General features: G+C 39.3%; 1 protein-coding gene across 1 annotated transcript in view; it reads right to left on the bottom strand.

Moving 5' to 3' along the window:
- LOC104465916 (transcription factor SOX-5-like) overlaps positions 1 to 21,962 on the bottom strand; it is a gene marked incomplete at its 3' end in the record, with an annotated part of 132,682 nt that overhangs the window by 107,293 nt on the left and 3,427 nt on the right. The window contains exons 3-4 of the mRNA XM_010079153.1: positions 9,816 to 9,988; positions 7,208 to 7,288 (exon numbers count right to left, since the gene is read on the bottom strand). Of these exons, the coding sequence (XP_010077455.1) occupies positions 7,208 to 7,288; positions 9,816 to 9,988 (254 nt within the window). The remainder of the gene's footprint in view (positions 1 to 7,207; positions 7,289 to 9,815; positions 9,989 to 21,962) is intronic.

The following is a 21,962-nucleotide window of genomic DNA, read 5'->3' as shown; positions in this document are numbered from 1 at the left end:
GAACACTGAAAGCTCAGTAACAAAAAGGAAATTAGGAAAAGATGCTAAAATGGTAAGAAAAAAGTCACTAAAGCCAAAATCTCATAATTTTAGAACATTTAGACTGGTAAAGCTTCATTATCAGCAACTACTGTTGAAACCGTGTAGCTCAGCACAGGCAAAAAAGTTTAATTTCAGAAAATTAATCAGAATTAAAACATGCCCTTGCAATCTCAATAAATTCAAGTTGTGCAAATCCCAAGCAGATACTCCCTGTCTGCATTGGTGCAACTACACCAGTCAGCAAATTTGGACTGTATGAGAGTACAGGAAAGGCCTGAGACCGAACCACCTGTAGATGCTTGCTCTACAGATAATCTTTGGAAGTAAAAATGCGGTACATTGGTACAAAACGTTGCACTGCACAGATAAGTGTAGATAAACACGTCTACAACTTTTTATGTAACTTAACTTCTACAGTAATGGAAGGAAGTGAAGGTCCATAGGTTACTACTCTAAAGTACACACATCATATCCTTCAACAAGACACGCGCATTACTTGCTGAACTTGAGAAGCCAGCAAGCAATTAGCTCATTCTGACCAACAGCCTAGATTTTTCTTTTCACTCCTCCCTTTCCCTATTTTCTCCCCCAACCTTGTATTTTTTCTTTTTTTGTGTGTGGTTTTGGGGGTTGTTTTTCTGAGTAATTAATTTCCCAGGGGCTTTTTCCTGCTAAGGGACAGGCGAGTTATTCTGATAACTGATAGGACATCAGCTGCAGAGCTTTTGTGAGAAACAATTGTTTAGCCTCTTTGCCGGCAACCTCAGTTGTTTGGGAAGAGGTTGCAAAGTCATGGGAAAGGCTGCAGTGTGAGTCCTTCTTGGGCCTGTCTCACTGAATCCAGTATGCCCATGTTTACAAGTTGCAGGAAAACAGCTGCTCCTGACACATGACGAATTTGGACAAAATGTCCCCAATCCATGAGCCTGTTCAGTTTGACTGTGCAGTCACAGCTTGTCATAATCCACGCTGGCAAAAAACAAAACAAAAACCAAACCGTCTCAGTGGACGGAGCCTGTTCTGAAAACATTTTGTAGAGTGAGAAGGAAGATACTTTCTCACAGTTTCCTACTGAAGAAAGGTCTCATTAAATTCCCACTAACATGAATAAGAGCCTTTTCACTATGTTCAGTGGGAGCTGGATCAGGCCCTCACTTCAACAGCTTTACTGTCTACCAAGGAAACCTGTCCTCACCTCTCTCTGATATGCAAAAAGGACTCTAACTATGGAAGAACTAATACTATTCTGCTGTGCAATGGCTTGCAAAGAGGTTGTAGCACCATGAAGCATTGCTCTGCTGTCACTTTCTTAGAAAATCAGAATTCCCAGGGAAAATGGTAATTCAGAAGCAACCGACATTACTAAATCTGTAACCAAGCACTTGTGCAGCGGTTGCTCATTTTTGCACCTCGAGTGAAGGATTCATCATCTACCTTTAAAGCCTCCTTGAGAACTCTGGGTTATGGACATGCAAGAAGCTGTGGACCAGGAAAGAAATTTCCTTATGGTTGCACTGAGGAACATACCAAAGGGCAAGGATTAAGGGCAAGGTTTTCTACCCTCCTTATTATAGGCACAAAATACTCCAAGTATTTAGCTCCCTTAGTGCCTGCTGGAGTTTGCTTTCCAGCAGGAGACAGAAAATGAAAGGATGAGCTGAGTTAGAAGTATAATTTAAAGTGCAAACTGTTTGGGGCAGGGAACACAACTTCACATTTCTCTATGTACAGCCAAATGGTCAGTGTCTTCTCACAACAAGAAAGAGAAACTGGTACTTTTTACAACTAAACTTCATCTGAAATAGGTCAATCAAAATCTCAAACAAAGACAACACAAACAGGATTGAACATCATTCATCCAGTTCTGGATAACAGATGATTGCTCACCCGAGGAGTTCAAAAGCAACAACAAATCTAAACAACAAGAACAACAAACAATATCACCACAGATAAGTGTGTGGGTAAATTACGGTATCTAAAGCACTCTGGAAGAAGGACTCTTTACCAGTGTTTTGGAAGTCTGGAATCAACCCAGAGCCTCTTGATGCTTGGAAAGTTTTGACAATAACAACTGTGTCATTTCAAAACTTTTCACATTAAGCTAAAGAAGTATTTTTCAGAACTTCTGTGTAACTCAGAAATTAAATGCTTCTTTTTTTCCCCAAAAATATAACCAGATTTTGAAAAATGGATCTGGCTACAAAAGGGGCTAACCATCCTGCAGGAAATTCCAAGTGTTCAAGATTTTATTACATTCCAAACTGGAACAATGTCTTAAACATCAGAATTTAATGAGAATGGGAATATTCTGATTTGGGACCACAGCAGCATAGGCAGGCCTCTCCATCTACCAACACAGCTCATGGGGGAAGGGACACAGCCAGCTGACAGTGGGTGGGGAGGATGGAAATCTGGATCCAGACACACAAAGGGAAGCCTTATTTAGAACCAGGACACGCAGGGCAGCTGAGGGATTCAGAAAAGCCAGGAAACCTGCAACCCAAAGGGTTATGGGTCTGGAGAGCCATGGTCCCCACACTCCCTGCCAGACAAGCTGCTAAGGGTCGGCAAGCTTGAGGCCATCGAGGCCACAGTAAGCTTTTCACTTGGGAGCAGGCCCTCCTGGCACACCTGCCAGGTGCCACCAAGCTCTGGAGCTGCCTACACCACCCGGCCAGGCACCAGGCAGAAGTCACAACCTAGAGGCATGCCTTTCTAGCTTTGCATCAGAATGCAGTCAGGTTCCTCTTGTTCTTCAGAGATCCAAACTTTCCAACAGAAAAGGTGTCACCTTAGAACAACTGCTGACAAGTCTGTAGCTCTGAAGGAAAAAGAAAACCCTCTGTTAAAACACACAGAGTCATCAAAGGGCTGCTGTCTGGCAGGAATTGCTCTCAGGTTTCAGATAGCACTCAGTTCTTGGGCTAAGTATGTTACCCAGAAACAAATACAAATCAGTAACCAAATACTGGCAGTATTAAACTAACAACTAACAAAACTGTGGCCCAAATGTTAGAGACATCATAAAGCACTGATGATTGCTTCTTGCTGCTTTGAGATCTTAGTTTTACATTATTGGCAACCTGAAGTGTTTCAAGATCTTGAGCTGGGCTCTCCAAAAAAAAAAAAATTTGACTAAAAATCAGAACAGTTTAAAAAACATTTGGCCTCAGTTTTGTTTGCCTTCTAATTTTGGAACTTGTAGTGCTCATGGTTTCAGATTTTGCTTGGAAATACAAGAGCTGGAAGTTTACATTTTAAAGAAATGAAAGCTGGCATTTTTGTCATCACATGACTCCAAGAGCTGGGGCTTGAAGGAAAAACATAAAACATTGTCAAGGTTTCTACAAAATTGTGAGCATCAGTTTTATCACAATTTAGGCTGCAAGGCTGACCTATTTTATCAACAGTGCCCTACTGAATATGAATTGCTTTATGAATTTTAACAACCATATTTCATTTTAAATGTAGTTCAAATAAAGTGACATTCATCACTGAACTTCAAACTATTCATTCGTCAACCTGGGCTACTTTATCTCTGAGCAAGTGGGAAGTGTAAACCTCACCATCCCACAAAACTTTGCATCTCAGAGGCACCCCTCAAGGTACACCATCACGCACATTCATTGCCTGTACAGGGGACATTCTCAGCATCATGAAAAAGAAGCATCTAGCCTTCAAGTTGCTTTCACTCACTGCCCACCTAATGGGACAGCTACAGAGCCCTGGAGTTCACCATGCTCTAAAGCAAGGACACCAGAAAGCGGATTGTGGCCGCACAAAAGAAGATGAGGAGGTCACCATGACAGCTCCCCTGAGGCCTTGAAGGACAAAACTAGATTTAGTCCAAGAACTTGCTAAGCTATACGTGGTGTCTGCATGCTCTTTTCTGAGCCTGTTCTACAGCTGCAGATTGCCACGGAGCTGTCCTGAAACACAACCTGAGATCTTCAGGGCTTCTGATGCACAAGAGTTAACAGGACAGAACAGGCATTCCAGTTTAATTTCTGGCAAAATAGCAAGACTGAAGTGTGCAGGGGAGAAAACCTCGAATACTCAGCAGGCACTAACTGTTAAAGCAAAAACCTTTTCCATACACATACACAGGAAGATTAAATAGAACAGAAAGCAGAGTGCATGGGAGGATGCATTCCAAAGTGGCATAAAATAAGATGGAGGGAGGTTCTGTTAATTATTCAGAGAAACTCAAACCTCTTCATACATTAGCTCTAGAACAGCCTCAAAAGCTGAAAAAAAATATTATAACAATTTCCCACAACACAAAATCCTGTACAGACCATATATTAGCATTTTGAAGTCATATGGTTTCTTAAATTTAATCTAATCTGCAACTTTTCTCCAGTTTAGCATTACCTCTTTACTTAAATCTCTATATGAAGATAAGCATTAGTGAAACCTCCTCCTAGTTAATTCAGAAGAGATGGACTTGAAAAAGACATAATGTCAATCAGAGACTCACATGTCAGGTACCTTTTTCAAAGCTCAAGTAGCTATCGTATCTTTCTTCAGCATCACAGAAGTAGCTAGTTTAATTGAGCTATAGTTACACCCAGCATTTGCACTCCTCTAAGGAGGAAGAGACAAGTTGCAGTTTCTCCCTGCTTGTGTATTGTGTGTGTATCGGTGATTGTATGCTGGGGCAAGGAGAGAGGGAACTGTTTCCAAGTTAGCGCACTTAGAGAAAGGAGTCATAAATCACGGGGTCAGTCAGGTTGCGCTTTTTTTTTAACCTTAGGGTATTATGTTTTCAATACAATATTTCAATAGCTTTTTTCTGTGTAATAATTTATCTGGAATTATGGCAACTCTTACAAGCTTAGAAAAAATTGGCTCAAGTAAAACGAATCCTTTGTCATAAATAGGTTGTGTTCATAACTGCAGCCTAATCATTCAATTGCACATAAGTCAAATAGTTATCCAGACTTTGTAGGAATATTTCCCTGTCAATAAATCTAATGCTATTTAAAAGCTCCGGGCCAATGTGACAGGAGCCTGGTAGATTAATTAGGACAAGGTCAGAAAAGCTGAACTCACAGCTACATTCATGTCACAGTTTTGTTCCACCTACCATAACCTGACTGTAAACTCATAGACCGTTTTAAACACGGGCATGTTAGGGTGGCTTCATTGTCTCCATTTATATACAAAGACAGATCTCTTCAGGAATTGTTTCTTCTCTCTGACAACAGTCAACTAAGCATGCAACCGAGAAGAAATGTTTTGCTTTGCATTCATTGCGATTTTTTTTAAATTTTTAAATGTTTTTTTCCTATCGGTGACTACAGTGACACAGTAATTGGACTGCAACCATGCAGTCATGAGACTACATGACCATACAGACCAGGGAACTGTCAAGAGGCAAGCAGTATAATCAAAATTTCACTACAAATAGGTCGTCTCTGTGGGAATGAGAGGACAGTATTGTCTCTGCCTGTTCAGTTCTTGACCTTTATCATGTGACCATCCAAAAGGAGGGTGCCCCAAATCTGATGGGTTTTGTGTGAAGCGGACCCTGGAGGTGAAATTCTGACCTTGGCAGGGTCAATATTTCATCCAAAATCCCTTGAGACAGGCCTCCAAATAACTTCTTAAGCTTGCAGCTTGTATCAGATGGTAGCTAGCTGACTTTCATTTACTACTGACTTAGGTCAAACTTGGACCAGGGATCACAAGATGAAAGGCTCTATATCTCATTATCAATAATCAGTGTTCTCCACTACCCTAAAAATTACATAGTTCATTCTTCTTTACAAGGCCTTAAAACTTAAAAGGGTTGGGGTCAAATTATGTTACTTCAATTTATTTTTATTCACTGCTTATAAAACAACTTCCTCTCTCACCACCATAGCTAAATGCTAAAAATGTAAATACCTTCCTTGCTATTGTAGAGACTCTACTATTGTTTTCCTTTTAAAGTCTTATTAAAGATACAGCAATAAAGAAAAATCCCTCCCCATGCACAAATTTAAAGAAGAAAAACAAATACAGAGGTCAAGGCCAACCCAGGCTTTACCAATCTCAAAATTATTTTCGGCAAATACATCTCGTATATAAGTTGCCTTATAACAGAGGGGTGAACCTTCCCCAGAAGTTTTTCATAGTCCTGATACTGACAGAATATCCTTTGAAATGACAGAGACAGTTTTTCTTCTAGTGTGAAGCCATCCAACTCCTCTGATTTTGCTGGAATTAAGTTTTCTTTGACCAGTTATGGATATAGCCCATAATTTTAGGCAACTAATTCTGAAACATTAGAGAAGCATAGGAAGCATGTTGTTACTGATCAAACAGAACATAGCATCCACTTCCACAGTGACTTGCAATGCTCTACACATAATTGCATACTTAACCTACCAGAGATTTTATCATGATTCTGGATATCTGTGAAATGTCAAACTCCTCCTTTGTTATTCTGTGAAAATCTTCATGGGCAAACTGAGTTGCATTATTCCCAAAACACAGGCATGCATACATACACACGGAAGAAGAGTAATGAAATACAGTCAATGGTGTGAAAAGAAACTTCTGAATACTTTAAGGAAAAAAAGAGGTGAAATAAAGTCTACTGGGAATGCTGGGTTAACAACTTTTTTCTATTACTAGGAACAAACCTGTTTTTTCTACTAGGAGTAAACCTGAAGATACCTAGGACCTACATAGCTGTTCTCCTGAATCTAACCAACCTTTTGAGCGGTTTCTTATTCAGACAATACTTCACCCAAAGTACTGAAAATTTCCAGACTGGGGCAAAGGGAAGGAGGGGCACTTGCTTAGTGATCACCGAAGAAAACTGCTTCTGCAAAACCTCAAAAATAGTTGTAGGAGATCCATTGCAATCCAACTCTTTCTGGCAAACATTTTTGCCACTCCTGATCCACAGCTGAAAGAGCATATGGTCCTGCAAACCCCTGACCAGCTCCTCTCACATCTGGTTCCTGATCTTGTAGGAGCTGTGTTAATCATACAAAGCCTTCCAGAAACTGGCCATTCTGGCTTAATGACAGGTAACATCCTCATGCGTTTCCATAAGTGAGACGTAAGCCATCTGCAGAGATTCTTAAAGAAACTATGACAACAATGGCTGAGGGAAAGTATGGGGAAACAGAAAGGAGAGAGGACAGATAACAGGGGCATGGGTGGAGACGCAGTCTCTGACCTGGATCTGTTGCTGAAGAAGGTTAATTTTGTGTTGCTGTTGCAGGAGCTGCTGCTGTTGTCTTGCAATCTGTGGAGAAATTGCACAGAAGAAATGTGAGATATGTATCATCATTCCTGGAGTCTGTACATAGGAAGCTTCCACTCTGCTCACTTCTCTAAACTGCTCTATTAAGCTAAGAGACCTTCAAGTGCAAGTGGCAACAGCCTGAAGCAAAGGGCTTATGTTCAGGAGCAATTCATACTTAATACTAATGCGAAAGGGAATCTTATGGAAAATGCTGTGCTGGATATTACAAGAAAGACTGATGCAAAAATCTCTCCACTCTCATTATCTGAGATGGCAGTGCTAAAATCCCCAAAATGTGAACGCTCATTTGCTCCAACTTGCTGGAGGAAGAACAATACTGGCAGACAACTTGGAAAATAGTAGGAGAAGGCAGGAAAGGCAAAAAAAAAAGTAGGATGGACAGTAATATTCTTTCTATGTTTGGCACCACCTATACAAAAATTCCAAAGAAAGGAAATCTGACACCCAGGAGGAGGGTATTAGCGTGCGTATTCCCTTGATGCATAAACAGACAAAAAGAGACTGCTACTGGGTTTGGGAAAATCACTGACTCTTCAAGGTGTGTACCAGCTGAAAAGAACTAAGGGGGCAGTGGAAAGCTACACAGCTCAACACTGAAACTGATTTACAGAAGTTCATGGAGTAGTGTTAAGTCTCCTCTCAAAGTCATGTGTGTTTTCCATAAGGACTTCCATCCTCCCTCTCCACTGACTAAATGATTTGGAACCTTACTGGAGACACATTCTACACACAGTGAAGGAAAAAGCAGACAGTAACAGAACCAAATTAGAGTTCTCAGAGGACTGATGGAGATAAACCCTTATATATCTCAAAATTAAAAAGCAAACTTGAGAAACTTTTATTTGAGTCGTTGCAAAAGCTCTGCTCTCATGAATAGCTAGCACAGCAGAACAAACATTAGGAGGAGTATTGCTCTTCCTCTGTGGTATGTGTACACATCTCAGGGTCAGATGGGAACTTACACATACTTACTAGGAAGAATTTTGTGCATTCTTCCCCTTAGGTATTTTCTTTCATTTCCATTACTAAACTACCAGCATAAGAAACACTCACTCATAGTTAACTCCACATCTAAAAGATTAAACGTTTTCTTTCTAGACCCTCTCTTCAAGCAACCCAAATAATTTTTATCAATAAATTTTTCTGAAAGTTTGGTTATTTTAATTTCTATATAGCACAGAATTATAAACAAATTCTTAAACTAAGAGAAATCTTTGTTATCCTAATAATAATCCTGCAGGATTTCTTATTGCTTTTTTTCCATTCTCTCCATTTTCTTTTTCACTTTCAAACTATTCAGCCATCCCGTCGCAGTAGTGACTTTAAAAGGTAGGGCAAAGGAAATAGCTCCTGCAGGATGTCTCCTTGTGGAAGAATCTTGCCAATTCTACCTTCAGGCTTTTATCTACCTTCTCTATGTAAACAACATTGTGATGCAAATTCTCTGTTTTAACAGGTAAATTACTTCTCCTGTTCTCCCTATGTGGTATTTCAGGTGTGATGCCAAAATACAAAGTATTTAATATAAGGTTTTTAAATAATCAAAAACAGGGGAAACCAAGGCTAAAATGTCCGAAGATGTCAGCAGTGGTTTAGAATCTTAAGACTTGCTTGGTACAATAGAAACATTGAAATATGACAACTATGACAGATTTCAAAGAATTTTGTGAGTTCCATAAAAGTTACATAGCTGCAATTCTATGACATAACCTCAAATTTCATTACAAGCTGAAATAAATGGTCAGGTAGACTAAAACACTTTCAGATAAGAAGTATCATTATGGACTCCTGACAAAATTTTAAACCAGATGTCTACATAGTCTCTGCTCATGTTCAGGGACAAAAACGGACATTCATTTCTGTTAAAATTTGCACGGCGCAAATTTGTTAGAGAAGTTATGTTCTTGCATAAAATGTCATGTGTCCATGTATGCACACTGGAACTTTTCAGATGTGAAAACACGTTTGCATTTTCAGTGGAGGGCATATTTGCGAGAGCTGAAAATCAAGCCTCTCAAATGTAGAAGAAAAAAAGTCACATTTGTTCACTGACCTTATATTCTTCTCCCCCACTTTTTTGCACAGTTGGCAAAACCAACCCCTTAATTTGTCATATTACAATCCAAATGCCGCTTTTTGTTCCTTTTATACCTATTCAGCACCACTCAATTCAAGCAGCATTGGAAGATTATCCAGGAGGGCTGAATTCATATGCTTATTAAAAAAAAAAAAAAAAAAAAAAAAAAGAAAGAAAAAAGCACTACTGGGAGAGAGTACCTCCAAACCGGAAGGTGTATCTTTAAAAGACAAAGATCACTATTTTGTATATTGCAAATTAAAGCATTCTTCCAACATATTTTTGTTCAAACTTCTTCACCTGAGAAAACAAATGGAAAGAAATTCCGGGTGGAGAGCAAACTTCAGAAGTATCAACTCTAAAAGATAAGCTACTGGAAAGTCCTCCTAGAAAATTATTTAACTGAAAGCCACAATAATAATCACTCACCTGTTCCTGTTGCTGCTTAGCCAGCTCCATTTGTTGGCGTTGTTTCTCAATTTGTGATGCAGCCAGTTTCTTCTGTTCATCATGAGCTGCTAGCAGCTGTTCTCGCAAACTGGTCAGCTGATTGATCATACCCATGAGCTGCCTTTCTTTCTCAGCGAGGCTTTCTGGAGTCCCTGGGCATCAGATGGTGGGGGGTTTTTTTGGGGGAAAGGTAAAGAGAAGAGAGGAAATTTAGAGCCAGCCAGGTTTTTATTTTGCAGCTTCACCGTAAGTAAAGTTTTAGTAGAACCAAAGAGCAGCAGCAAACTGCAATGCACACATTAAGACCTGTCTCTCAAGAGGAAAATAAGCCATGGAGGATAATTCTGTATGCAGTCTTTGATCTGGTGTTCCCCTTCAATGTTTCCTTGCCCTTTAATCTGTTTTCCGTTGCCTTTTTATCAGATTAACAGGGGAAAAATTATTGCCTTTTTTGAAAGAGTTTCAAATTTTAAACATTGTTTACATTTTGGGGGGACCAAAATCAGCACTTCCAGTTTTGAAAGACAAGTACATTTTTGTCAGAAACTTATGACAAAGTGTCAATGCTTTGACACTTACAGAAACTGTAAGGTGTGTATTAACATCCCTCTATAATCAAGGGGAAGCAGAGAAGTCTCCTGGGTGCTGCATACCTCTCCAGCTCCCCACACCCAGCTTCTTCACTGTTACCAGCACAGCACACAACAGCTTGCTACCTGTTATATCATCTACAGATGCCCTGATTAGGATGAAATTACATAGTATTTAAATTGTCAATACTATCACTGTTGCTGCCACTGAAGAGTAAAAAAAAAAAAAAAAAAAAAAAAAAAAAAAAAAAAAAATTTGAAAAAAAAAAAAAAAAAAAAAGGAAAAAGTCTTGCACAAAAATATCAGAAAAACTAAGTTAAATGCAACTCACCGTCTCTCTCATTTGTACTGTCACCAGATGTTTTTATAGGACAGTGCAGCAGACACAGACAGAGAAACTGACTACTTCACTCTCATAATCATTCTGTAAAAATTCTCTTTCTACCCAGAAGGACAGTGGTTATAAGGGAAGGGAAGAAAAAATTCCAAGAAAAATCAAAAAGCTATGAATCATACATGCTAAAACAAAAAATAGCACTATTAATATATCCAGAATCATTTGACTTTAAATTTAAAAGACCAGAAAATATGTGTAGCAGCTAATTCACAGATATGTCCAAGACCACCACACCCTCTCACATGAGTCAGATCCTATGAAACCCTTTCTCAAAAAAGCTTTAGGAAAGGATTAAGGCTATCAGTGTCTGTGCCTCCTCTGAAAATAGCCCGCTTTTGGGACAACCCTGCCACACAACCCTTTCTCAAACACAGGAAGCATTCTTCTGCCAATGTCACTAGTGCTCTCCAAGTGAAAAAAAAAAGAACAAAAATTGGCGACTACGCTAAATGTGTTCCTAGCCAACTATCAGTCAGACATGGAAAAGAGCTACTGGTAATAGCTCATTTAGTCTACCCCCCTGCCAGTGCAGGAATGTTCTCTACAATATATTTACTACAGCTTTCTAGATTGGATTGAAATGTCTGAAATGGTGAATCATCTACTGCTTTCTTTGGAAGACTGTACAACAGCCTTAGAGGTGTCACTGTCAGTGACACACATTGTTGGTGTGCTCTTTGCTTGATAGTTAGTTTAACTTACACTCACTTAATTTCAACCTTGTGCTCCCAAGCAACATCCCACTTCTGTCAGCCAAGTCCAAGACCCTAAATCCATCTGTAGACAGCCATATACAAGTGGGCAAACACAAAGGATCAACATTTTCATATAAACAAAATGTAACTTGATTAACTTTTTATTAAGACACTAGAGATTTATGTGAAAATATTCTCATCATATAACAAAGAACCAGAACAGAATATTCTCAGATACAGTCTCCAAAAAAAAACCTGTGGTATAAATTGGAAACTTGAGAAACACATTGAAGTAGAAACCATAGGACTTTAAGCTTATTCTATTAAAGGCTGTGAGGAAGAATGGAAGCCAGTGCTAAAATACTAACACTGCTGAAGAAAACACTTTTAACTTACAATTTTGATTTCAAACATGGAAGACAGAGAATTGCTACAAGTAACGCATTTGCCACCTGGCCATACAATTAATCTCTCTTTCCTCCTTCATTTGTTTCTCCCTAGGAAAAACAGTGCAGTGTTTCCAAGAACTATCCTAGAAGGCAGCTCCTTCCTTGTCCTATCTGCGCTAGCATGTTGGTTTACTGTAACACTCATCTAATGAAGACTGACAGTAGACTGATACTGGCAGTATAACATGCTGGGCACACTGAAACGCGTCAAAACTAAGTATTTTAATTATTTATTCAACATACACGTTATTCCGAACTTGGTCAGTGCGCACAAGAGACAGAGGGAGAAAGATCTAGAGGGAGAATGAATACACAGGATTGGCTTAGTCCTAAAGCTAGGGTAAGCAAAAAGAAATCACTGTCAAAGAAACCGTTTGACAAATACCCAGTACTGGTTCATCAGTGTATTTTGAGTTCCTACAGTAGCTTTCAGTTGGGAATCAAAAAGCACTTTATAAAGTTATTAAATTAAACCCCACCACACCTTTGCAAGGTGGAAAAATGTTTCCATATGTGTAAAGTGGCAGACAGAGGGGTCACAGAGCTAGTTACTGACAGTGGCAGAAAAAGAAATGTTGATATCCAGCTCTGTGCTCCAGAGCTCGGGCTGCGCTTCCCGGGAGAGAGCAAAACACTCCACGTGCCGCCCTGACCGCGACACCAAGAACTGCACAACCACAGGGCCATCCACCGACTGCAGCTTCTTCTTTAATCTGATTTACCTGGGGCAGAACAAAAAACTTCTTCCCCAGGAAAACAAAAGCTCTATTTGAATCATAGGAACAGGAGGAAAGTCTGGATGAACTAAGAGCAAGCAGTCAGGGTAATGAAGTGCCAGTGCAGACACTAGAGCTGAGGCACACCACGGCCCTGCCATTGGGGACAAACCCACCAAACTCAATCTCTTCATTATTATTCAGTTTTTAAAGAAACTTTGAGATACCTAAAGGGGGTGCTTTATATGTTAACTTAGTAAGTACAATACATACAGGAGTGGAGGTAGCCGGACAAGAGGCAGCCTTCTTGCATTATGTTTCTTGAGCACTTTCAGTTTGCCAATAAACCAAAAGTGAGAATTTATCACTATCAACTTTTTAAAAAAATCTTTTGTTGGATAAAACTTTCTGAAAAATATAGCTTAGGAGGCACTTTATTTTCATGTGATTAGCCTATCCTTCCAAAAACTTCAGTAACATTTCAGTACTTTAAGGTATCATTCCTTCCTTCCAAAATAAGTACTCGGATATCTATACTCTCAAGTGACCTGCACAAAACCAGAGGCGAGAGAGAAGATGTGTGGATCTACTGGGAGACGGTGAGTATTGTGGTAGATTTCCCCATCCTTTACCCACATATCCATATGAGCCCCACTGATGATGAATCACAGATAGTTTGGAGGTTTCTTGCAGACAACTGGTGGTTTACAAAAGTGTGAAAATTACAAAGAAGAAAGGTACTTGAATCAGGCTGTCTTGAACATAATGTAAAGTGTTTGCATTTAGTTTAAGTTTTGTATTTTTTATGTTACCCTTATTACCTAGCACATCTTTTCTGTAATTTCTTTCATGGAAATGGCCAATAACACTGCCATTTCACAGTTGCCATTCACAAATTACTTGGTTTGCATAACAAATGAAGGCCAAACGATACTTGACGTTATTTATGTAATGGCAAGCTGAAGGCAACAGCTTGGTCACTACGTAAGTACATTCAGCGACAGGAATTTTTTCCGGCGTATTAAAATGCACTGCAGAGTTAGAGCACCAGTTGCCATTTTTGTATCCCTTTCTAGATGCTGTTAGATTGTGGGTAGGCAAGGATGGTGGAACTTCTGTCCTATCACCACTGTTTTCTCTCTGTTAACCTGCATGAGACCTAAACCTTTATCATTGTGTGAAGTGTCTTGGCAGCTACAGGATTTCCATTTTAAGAATTTTGTAGCTTACAGGGCAAAACATGTTGGTATTTTAAGTAACTACAACACCAACAGCATAAAGACAGTTGCTTAAATCATGTTACTTGGGAATTAATGAAGTATCCCCGTGGCTACTAGCATTGCTAGAACTTGGGAGGCGGTGCAAACCTCAGTGAGGATAAGCCAACAGCCCCATCAGCTACTGTCAGCTGCTTCATTATTAAACTCACTTAGAGCTGCTCCAAGTAGTACAGAAAGGTTGGTAACGGTTCTGGAGCTGGCCTGTGCTCCACACACTGCATCCGTGCAGTTGCAGTGCTTTCACTCTACCCATGCAGCATGGCTGGGAGAAAAAACAAGTGCCCATTATCGCGGTGTACAACTTGACAGCAAGCTAAACCCACTTCACACAGGTATTGAGTGAGGAGTAAAAGGAGAGTGGCTTACATCAATGACTGCCTCAAAAATTACGCTTAATTACCATCAGATCCACAACAAATAGATATTGCACATTTATATTTAACAAAGCTTTTAACCACTGGACCACCTGCCTTTCAGGAGATTGGTGTAGGTGGTCATACTGTTCTCCTTGTACTCTACCACTGCAAAGGCAAAATGTGGATTTTTCACAACTTATCAAAACAACTCAGGCAAGAGAGCATTGCAGTATACACTACAGGCCGATATAGTGAATGGCCCAAGAAAAGATGCTTTCCAGATGCATCAGCTTATTCTCTATCACCACAAAAAGAGATTCGGAAAGAAAAAAAAAAAATGTTGTGGATGTAACACCCACAGCAGATGGCAATAAAAGAAGACTCAAATTAGTGGCATTCTGTATCGCCAAACCTAAACTTCATCTCACATCAACACTATCCATAATAGTGTTTAAGTAGTAAAAGAAATTTACTCAAATGTGAAATAAACTATTACACATTCTTAGTTCTGATTCACAGTCTCAGACTGGCAGTGACAGTAACATTTTAATAAACATTAGAATGAAGACACCAGTATGACCAAATGACACACTTAAAGTGAGAAAACGAACAGGAGAAACCTTGGCATATCCACCCAAAACAGAACCAAAGCAAAAAAAAAAGGCAGAGAAACTGCTTTTGCAATCAAAACAGTAAATACTTTATTATAATTTATTAGACAGAATGAGAATGTAAATGAGAAATTAGGAAAGCCAATATTTTCTTTAACAGGCATTTTAAGCTTTTGCTGTGAATGCTCAAGCGATGGGAATGTTTGCTTGCAGCCAGCCTACAGATCTGCTCACCGCCGCGCAGCACCCAGTGTATTCTGCAAGGAGCAGAGACGTGGCAAGCCTCTCTCCGATCCCTCTGACATGTCTCAATTAAACTGCTAGGAATGTTATCAATCAGGGGTGCTCACGTGCACACTCACACACACCCATACAGACAGTGAAGTTTATCCCCCAAGTCAGTTTACTATCAAAGTAATTACGTAAATAGCTTTTGAACTGTCATCATCTGTCTTTCAAAGAAAAATCAAAGAAAACAATGTGTGCGTACAAAGCCTGGAAGACACAATAATATTGTATTACGTTCATATCATCAGCTACAGTTATAAAAGAAAAAAAAAATCCTCCTGTATCTACAAAGCTTTGCAGGGACAAAACCCAAACCATTAAATGGAAATAAGAATATTTTGAAGTACTCTATTCAAATAGTGTTAAGACTTATAATAATAATTACAGCATGCAGTATAGAGCTTTTTTTTATTTCAAAGCATTAGCTAATTGATCTCCTTAAAGACTGTGAGTAGGTAGATATGTAGCATTACTTTTACAAAGCAGAAAACTGAAGCATGAAGTTTTTAGAAACTTGTCTGAAGTCAGTCTTAACTTTACGCTTTGTAAGCCCTTTCATTGCTGGCCTGTCTAAAGTCACCATCAGAACTATATCACGAAGGCCAAGAATTTCCCCACTGACTTTATCAGGGATATGTGTCATATAAATAAATAAATCTTTTTGGTTTGATACCAGGTAGGGTTCCAGATAAAGGGACCCTATGAATGAAGAAATTATTGATGCTATCCAACTAAACAAAGCAACAGAACTATGCTACAACACCATTTCTGTGTAACTGCTCTGATGTAACAACAGTGATATGAGGACATAACTGCAAGCCATACACCAGCTAAAAACTGAGTCATCTCCAAACATTTCCTGCGGTGATGTGTTTTTAAGCTAGGGGACACAGCAGTTTCGATATAAAAATGAAAAAGAGCCAAAAAGGAGGTTTTTCAAACTGAACAGACTATTAACTAAGCTGTTGTCAGAAGAATTAAGCTCCTACTAGCAATAAGATTATTATATCCAAGGAATAAATAAAAATATCATCAGTCCATAAAACAAGTATATTTTTTTGAGGGTTTTGTTCAAGTCTCTTTTCTTGTTTCTTTCTCATCCCATTGTCAACTATTTTCCTTTCTCCGCTCCCCACCCCAGTTTTAACTTTGCTCTGCCACATTAGAAATCCCAACCCAGTACTACTCTGCTCAGTAAGGAAAACGGGAAAGTAAAACAGAGAAGCCACCTAGTTGCCTTCTACTCAAAGGCAAACTAATCTTTGTCATGCTCCTCCTAAAAAGATCTATTTAAAACCTGATAACAATGTTAAAGAGGACTGTTCTCCCCTTGCTGCACAGACAGCCGTGCTGCTGTCGTCACCCGAAGTTGTATATGTGAGGCAATGGGGAGCTGATGTTCCGTGCCTCCAGGAAATGCAGTCTGATAAACAGATCTGACTGGCTGAGGTAAGTTCAGAATTTAAACTCTTCTCTCCTCCGTCTTTGAACAGAAATGTCAATGTTTATGACCAAGCAATGAGTATATACTTTAAATTAGGTACTTGCTGGGATGTATTTGTGGGTGAATGTGGGTATGCGCTTGTGCACGTGTGCAAACTCCCTTGATGCTTCCCTAATCAATACTTCAGAGAGTGTTTTACTATGGACTGGCACATAGCTTTTCAGGCCAGTAAATCCTGGAGCTGTCAGGACATAAACATCTAAAACCTGGCATTTTTCATTAAGTATTTAAGCCAACTTTGCTACACAATGACTGCCATCACTTACAACTACCTACCTTGCTAAATTAAATTACTCCATCTGATTGATATGGGAACTCAGCATAATAAAAGAAAACTTTTTTGACTGCTTTTTACTCAGCAAGCCACAGCCATCAGAAAAATAAATGAGGAAAGAAAAAGCCCAGAATTCAAACTGATTTGTCTGTACCTCCAGATCTATGTAATGAATCTTCTCTGTTTGACAAATAAAAGTCCTTTTTAGAATAGCAAGCTAGAAGGAATTTATTTATTTCAGCATATGGACAGTCTTAACCTTTTAGGTTTCAGTGGAAGCCTTTGCAGAACAAATAAAACCAAATGATGAACAATTACCATGTTTTGCCATTACTACCCTCAAAAACTAATATTCTGCAGGGACAAAAATGTAGCTGTCTGCTCTATAACAGACCAACACATTACTATTTCGCAATGCTGGAAAGAAGTTGTCAGTGAGTATTCTTTATTTGCTGTTAGAAAAAGTTTTGGTACAGTAGACTGCAAACAAAGCTTGGTATTCAACCAGGTTAGTAACTTATTGTCAAGGTTACAAAAGGAATAGACAACATTTGTATTGAGACTACTTCTCAGATTATTCATTGTTTTACTGTCTAGACAACAAGTTAGAATGGGGCTACAGAAATAGCATTTGCTGCTGGATTTTTATGCAGAAGCAGGAAAAACAGTAAAAAATATGTACGTGTATGTATATTTGCTTTGTTTTGACAAACTGGTAATTGTAGCTGAGCAACATTCATTTCTATCAGCACATCTTTCAGGTAATTTTAGTACAAAGAAGAACTGGTTTAGGTCCCTTTTGTCATCCAACCCTCCGGATGTTTATTATATATAGTGGTTTGGGCTCCCTATGTTAAAAAAAAAAAAACCAAAGCCATTGACATTTGCTACTTTAATTAGTTCAATTTTATTCTATTTTCTCTTAAAAGTTTCAGAACCTGTTTTTTTTTCTGATCAAGTGCCTTTAGGTAAAAAACAAAACAAAACAAAACAAAAACACCACCCCACCCCCCCAAAAAAACAAAAAACAAAAAACAAAAACAACCAAATCCAGAACAGCCCAAATTTGCTGCTTTGTCACATATTCACTTTTTTGGCATTTTAGATGTTTTAAAAAAGATTCCTCCAACCCTCCTTCCACAGATGCTACCCTCAACTAACTTCCCATTGTAGGGTCAAACAGGAGCCGCTCCATCCAGTCACAATCTTCATCTGAGGCTTTCATTTGGCCTGAAAGAAGTTCTGCATTGGTGTGGCTCAGTTGGCATTGTCTGCTTCTCTGCAGCCTGAGAGTATCATACTGCACTGTGATCAACCTCCACTATTTCAGCAGCTGGCAAATTTCCTCTCAAAACTTAGGTTCCCCTGTGTGCCATGGGGCAGGTTGTCCCCCCCACTCCCAGAACTTCTGAAATATTAACAAAGGGCTAAAACTCACTGTCAGCAATTTGCTACTACTAACCACCCCCAAAAAATAAAGACAGAGAAGAAGATACTAAATAGGTTGCAATAAATATTGAATTTACCACAGTTAAAAGCCAACAACCAGACATACCTTACCTCCTTCACTTATGACTCTCTCACCCTCCTTCTCTCCCCACTCCAAACACAATACTATCCACAAAAAACAATGCAGAACATACACATCTGACACAAGTTTGCCAACATTTTTCAACCATTAATTTGTAAATGCAAAATTCACACAGCTCCTAAGAAAGTGTGCAGCTTTCACACATCTCCTGGGGATCTGTGCTTTACTAGTCAAAGGTTTAAACCCAGTGTATTCCCCATGAATAATCTGTCTCCCGTTCCCCCTCCTTCCTCCTGTCCACATCTAAATGCAGAATCCCCAGCTTCCTTGTCTTCAGTTTACAGATTATGCGATCCAAAGTGTCACTCACTGGATTACTGCACATAACCTGAGCACTACCCAAAGCTTACTTGTCTTCAACTTGTCCAGCATTACTTAAATGGAATTATCCGTCACAATCCATATACCGAATCTGCACAGCCCACTTATCTCAAGATTCTGTGTGTCACCTACCAGATTATCCGTTTTAATCCATACATTGAATCTACATAACATATGTCTTTAATTCATGGGCTCTGATGAGCTATAGTATCGTTGAATGGATTATTTCTCTTTATCCATTATTGGCAGTCATAAAACCGTTCACTGCGTACTTTCTCAGGCTCCATCTTCTGAACATATAAGCAAGATTAGAGTCTTCGGCAAACACAGCTCTATCCCACATCAAACACAGCTTGATATAATACCTGAACTGATACTTCACGAAACTTAGAACCCAGTTTCTCACACAAAACAAATGTCTGTGTTACCATGCATTAAAGATTAGGATTGGTAGGCTAATCTTGCTTTCAGTTACACTCATAAATCTGTGGTTACTCCAGTACAGTCTTTGGAGTCACCTAAATTTAAGTGGCTAGAACAAAGAGCTGAATTTATCCTAACGATGATCCCTTTCACAGTGAGTGCAGAAAACACTTCACCTGAGCTGTTTAGGAACTAACCTGTACAATAGAGAAGGATTTTCAAACAACAAAAAAATATCAGGTTCAGGCTTGCCCAGTCTTTCTTGAGAGATTCAGGTGCAATCACTGTTAACAATGCCTTCACTTCAACAGAAAAGCAACTCAGAAAGATTAGAAAGAAAAGTCAGTTTAGCCTTTTGTTCCACACACCTATTCAAAATTAGCTAAGTGGAGAACATATAAAATATGCGATATTATTTCTTGACAACTCTCGATAAGCAAGAGATGGACAAGATTAGCAGAAAGGCTTTGTGTACAGCGGGGAAGTTTTAAAAACAGTTCTCATCATGGCTAAAGCTGCCTCACTCACATCAGTGTTAGCAAGACTGTGCACCCCATGATGCACCTGCCTACCTGGGGAGCCAGCACTATTCCCTGAAGTCTGCTCAGATGATACCCAACACCAGTTAAACAGAAGTTTCGTGTTTGTTTTCTGAATATGGGGATGGCCACTGGCACTGAAGAGCATGGAAATCCACTTCTTATACCTTTTCCTATCAATGATTGCCATACATGTTGCATCTGCTGTGGTCGGTAATGTTGCTGGGGAGGAAAGCAACCACTTTCAGCCTGCAATGCACAGTATCAGGTGGCTATGCTGAAAGCAGAATGGGGATGTAATTTTCCTTCCTGTAGCTGATCGGTTTGAGACCTGAAGTTCTTTCTGCTCCACTGAATCCAATAAACTGCATTATCCATGAATAATCCAGAGGCCTTTTGAGCCCCGTTCTTGAATATGATGGATATAAGTAAGTTTGAACAGGCTTTTATCAATTCACTACACAGTTTTACAGCTTTATTTTAAAACACTTCCATTTAACGGCATGTTTTGTGGGTTTTACTATAGGCTGACTTGTTTTGAACAGAGTAAAAATTCCATGGATTTCAAAACAAAATTTCTTAAGAAATTTCCAGTGCCAAACTTTTCGTATTTACTTAGCCCCATACTACCTCTCTAAACAAACAGAGGCATTTGAGTTAAAATTTCTACAGATATGAAAGGCTCTAGATTTTGCTCCATTTTAAGTATCAGAGTATTCCCTTGCAGTACCTTTCCATGAAGCCCTGGAATAAAATACTACACATCCTCTTCCGTTAGTCAATGGACAGATATAGATCCTTCTAACTGTGATCCTGAAGTTTGCAGCTAGACCTCTGCAGACACTCTGTGATGGTTCTCCCATTTTACAGGCATGCAGATGAAGAAAGGGATGCTTAAAGTAGCTGCTGAAAGTAACAAAGCAACTAAGAGGAACAACTGAATACAAAACGTAGGAGTCTGGTGACTTCCAGCCATTTACCAACTCCCCTATCTTTAATAAAATATTACTGCTTTCTAACTTAAAAGAAATAACACTAATAGAAAATAAAGTCTTCCACTTCATCTCCCTTTCTTTTAATCTCTCCCAGAGAATAAAACCGAATGGTAATAACACAGACTTGGGCATTAACAATATGTAGCTTACCGATGAGACTTTAGCACATGACGTACTAAAACTCCCCCAGATCTAATGAAAAACACAATGAAATTTTGAACAGTTAAATGGAAAAAACTATTCAGTGCATAAGACAGTTGGGCAGTACAGCTTCTAGTGCTGTCCACATTCCAGGGTGTATTAATAATAAGACACTACTTGTGCGGTGTTTCTAAATATCACTAATAGAGAAATTAGAAAAAAAAAATGCAGCTGCCAAGCCAAATATAGAGAGAAGCTAATTAACAAATCACAACTGGAAAACTTAATAACTCTACATTCCTATAGAAGGACAAAAACATTTCCTAGGATAATATATGTGTGTTTGTACACGCATACGTGAGTATAAAACGGCTCAACCTGCACACCTTTCATGTTGCCTCACTAAATACAGCTGCAATACAGCTGAGCCATTGTTTGTTGGCCGCTCATGGCTGGCGGTGCCACGAAAACCACATTCCTGGGCACTAAATAATCAGCCTGCCTGACCCCCCAAGAACCTGTAAGTCAAATTCATTTACCCCCAGAGGGCAATGCTCTATTGTATCCTCCCTCCTTTCTAGCCACCTAGGAACAATGGACAATAATTGCAACTGTCACGGCAGTCAGTAGGAAAAATAAACCAGTGCCTGTTTTCACAGCTTACTGCCAAACCTGATCCAAACACCTAATAACCATGCCCCCAACCATAGCACCACAGTTGCACTAAAAAGCCTCAGATGTGAGGCTTTTGAACAGAGCTACAGAACAATAACGCGACTTGTGTTCAAAATATGAAGCTAAAAAACAAAAATTAAAGCACAGAAAACTCTTCTTTGAGGCTGTGCTGTTGCTCCCCATCCTCCCTCCGGGCAAGACTGAAAGGACTGTTGAATTTCTTTCGTGCTAGCATATAGCTGCTGCTGGTGCTTTCAAGTTTAACTTGTGAAAGGGAAAG

The sequence above is a fragment of the Pterocles gutturalis genome, unplaced genomic scaffold, assembly GCF_000699245.1.
Source record: "Pterocles gutturalis isolate BGI_N339 unplaced genomic scaffold, ASM69924v1 scaffold33103, whole genome shotgun sequence".
NCBI classification, from domain to species: Eukaryota; Metazoa; Chordata; class Aves; order Pterocliformes; family Pteroclidae; genus Pterocles; species Pterocles gutturalis.
The sequence above is the reverse complement of the archived record's forward strand: the minus strand, read 5'-3'. Positions and strand labels throughout refer to the sequence as shown.